Here is a 3,192-nt window from a genome sequence, read left to right as displayed (position 1 = left end):
GGAGGGAGGGGACGAGGGAGCAGAGTTGAGGGACGGGGCAAGTGCCAACGTCACACAACTCGTCCGTGAGGGGTGGCGGGGGGGCGTGTCCCTCCCCCCCCCCCCCCCCCTCTTTCAAATAATGGGTACTCTTTCGCGATGCGCACCGTATATACATTTTAAAATCAGTAAAAATCAGGACTGGTTGTGTGTTCACTTCATTTGCATCTCATTTTACTCTAATGGTTTCAGCCATTGAGGTTTCGTTGTTTGTTTGAACGAAGACGCATGATCTAAAACATATTTTTCGTTCCTAATCTAGTGCAGGATTCAAAGATTTCTTCCACACACAAGCACAACGCCAAGTGTACCACAAATAATCGCCTAAAATGAAACCATTCAACTCGAGGTGATTAAATTTTTTTAAACTCTGTCTTAGAACAAAAATAAGCTTCAGCACTCTCTGTTTTTGATTTCGTCCTGGAGCCAAAACAGCAAAGAGATTGACAATCTGCAGCAATCCTATTACTCCTGCCCAGTATTCAATTAAAACAGCAAAAAACGTGGCATCTTGCTGTGCCTAACCTGGAAGTCCAACAGCAAAACCTCTGAAAAATCTTTGTCATCCACTCAAGTTTCGATCTTGGCGTCCATCTTGAGAGACGCCTCCTTGTTCTGGAGCGGGCTCGCCGTCCGGTTGGCCACCGGCTTCACCTTGGGGTTGGTCAGCGACCGGTGCCTAAACCCGTACAGCCTGAGCACCTGGTTGTCGGCGAAGTTGAAGGCGCGCTCCATGCCGGTGAGGCACTGCTCCACCGGGTAGTCGCCGTAGCTGCCGCAGGGCTTGCATCCGACGAAGTGCGTGATGAAGGGCCACCGCTCGTCGCCGAGCCCCGGGTGGTGCTTCTCCATCATCTCCTCGTACTTGTCCACCAGCCCCGCCCAGAACCCATGGAGGTAGTACTCGTTCTCCACGTACACCTTCTCCATCCACCGCTCCTTCTCCGTGAGCAGCAGGTGGATGAGCGCCGACTGGTCGTCCGCCTCGAACGCCGGCCGGCCAGTCAGGCTGGCCGTCAGCACCTTCCCGGCCGCCTCGCGGACGCGGCCCTTGGGCCCCATGGGCGCCCACGCGTCCAGCAGCTCCATCGACCACTGGCAGTTCCGGAGCAGGAAGCTGCCGGTGTTGAGGGCCACCCAGGAGCGCTGCTTGTTGAGGAGCTCAGGGTAGCCGTGGATGACGAGGTTGCTCCCCTCGTAACGGGAGAGCGGGACCTCGAAGCCCATGTCGGTGAAGAGCGCGTCGCTGTCCATCCACCACACCCACTCCACCTCCGGGTGCGACAGCATGAGGCGGCGCAGCAGAGGCAGCTTGGACCAGTACCCGGAGAGCTCGCGGTCGAGGTGCACCATGTTGTGCACGATCTCGATGCCGTGAATGCGGCAGTAGTCGATCTTGTTCTTGGTCGACTTGAGGAGGTAGTGGTCGCCGGCCGGGTTGTCGCAGGGCCCCGGCGACGACCCGGTCACCAGCAGGATCCTCGGGTTGCCCCGCGCGTCGCGGGAAGGGAACCCCGGATTCTGGGATAGCCACTGGCGGCGCTTGGCGTTCCACCGCGTGATGCTGGGGCCGAGGGTGTAGTTCTTCTCCTCTACGACGGGCATGGTCGTGGAGTTGCCTGAAGACGCATCCACGGGCTGGTCACCCTCGTCGGGGTCGGAGTCGGAGCGAATCTCGCGGAGAATGCGCTCGATGTCCTCGGCAACCTTGGCGTCAGCTGCCGCGTCGCCACCGCCGTCGCCGGAGAAGGCGATGAGGTTGATGCCGACGGTGCCGCGGAGGACGAGGATGGTGATGAAGCCGCATATGAGCGTGATCTTGACGTTGTTGATGGTCTTCTGCATCTGCTTGTTCCCGCCGCGCGCCGGCCTCCCCGGCCGCCCCAGCCCCCCGGCCGCCATACCACGTACGACCGAGAGCTACTTAACTAGCGTAGCTAGCGTATCTTGTCTTGTCGCTCGATCCTGGCGCGATGGCTGGCTTGTGCCAGGAGCGCTTTGCTCCCAGATGTATAGTGCTTACGACGAGCTCCTCTGTGGTGTGGTGTGGAGACGAGGAGAGGAGGAGGGTTTTGGTTGGGATCGACGACGACGTGCCGGCTAGTGGGCGCCGACGCTTCCGTCTTCATCGATCAGAGTGCGGAGGAAGTCAGCGGCGCGCGAGTTCCGGGGAATATGAAATTGCGAGATCGGCAGTGTATGGCAGGCCAGCTTCGATTCCTGCCTCGTATTAGAATATGATGATACCCGCGGGTACGGCGCGTTGATCTGCTAAAGTTTTTGCGAGAGATCGGATGCATGAAAACAAGGCTGGGTGATGTATTCATGTGCGTCGGTGCGTGTGAACGTTTCTTTCGGCGTTTGGCCGAATCTGTGATTCGGGTGACATTTGGCGGCAACCCGGGAACGGAGCGGGAGGAGTTGGTGGGAAGAAGATTTTAGGGACTCCGTTGACTCGCATCCTCTTGTATAATTCTCACGGCTGGTACATGCATGAAGGGCATTTTTGATTGGACAGTGCTAGTCGCCGGCGTACCGGTCCGAGGGCCGGCGCCGGTCGCGCAGCAGCCGTCAGATCAGGTCCTCCTGACCGTTAGATCTGGTCGCGCCAGCCCCCACCGCCCGCCATCCTCGCACGCGCCGCCATCCCGCAAGCGCCTAGCCTGCGCCGACGCCCCAGCACACTCCGACCGTCTCGCCTCACCTTCTCACCGTTGGCCGCCCTTCACCGTCGGTCGCCGCCTTCGCCGCCCTCACCTATGTCGTCTTTCTGTGCGTTTCTAACCTCCGTGGATGTAGCAGCGTGCGTTCATGGTTGCAAGCCCTTGTAAAAAACAATACGGTTGCAACAAAACAGAACGACAAATGTAGCAAAAATGTATAATGGTTGCAGCATTTCCCATCATGGTTGCAACTCGCCTATGTCAACGGTTGTAGCAAAAACACAATACGGTTGCAACAAAAAAATGACTGATGTAGCAAATTTGTATAATGGTTGCAGCATTTTCCATCAAGGTTGCAACTCGCCCATGTCAACAGTTTTAGCAAAAAAACAATACGGTTGCAACAAAAAAGAATGACTGATGTATCAAATTTGTATAATGGTTGCAACATTTTTTCATCATGGTTGCAATTCCGCCTACAATAAAACTC

The 3,192-nt window shown here is 56.7% G+C and overlaps 1 protein-coding gene across 1 annotated transcript; it reads right to left on the bottom strand.

Annotated features, from left to right (window-relative positions):
* Positions 1-347: 347 nt before the first annotated feature.
* On the bottom strand, positions 348-2,230 carry LOC123395675 (probable glycosyltransferase 3). The gene has a single exon (XM_045090705.1). The coding sequence runs from the start codon at positions 1,939-1,941 to the stop codon at positions 610-612; it is 1,332 nt and encodes a 443-aa protein (XP_044946640.1). The 5' UTR covers positions 1,942-2,230; the 3' UTR covers positions 348-609.
* Positions 2,231-3,192: the final 962 nt, after the last annotated feature.

Source organism: Hordeum vulgare, chromosome 5H, assembly GCF_904849725.1.
Source record: "Hordeum vulgare subsp. vulgare chromosome 5H, MorexV3_pseudomolecules_assembly, whole genome shotgun sequence".
Classification (NCBI taxonomy): domain Eukaryota; kingdom Viridiplantae; phylum Streptophyta; class Magnoliopsida; order Poales; family Poaceae; genus Hordeum; species Hordeum vulgare.
The sequence above is the reverse complement of the archived record's forward strand: the minus strand, read 5'-3'. Positions and strand labels throughout refer to the sequence as shown.

Excerpts from the sequence above, each read along its gene's own strand:
- LOC123395675 (XM_045090705.1), bottom strand. The coding sequence starts at position 1,941 with ATGGCGGCCGGGGGGCTGGGGCGGCCGGGGAGGCCGGCGCGCGGCGGG.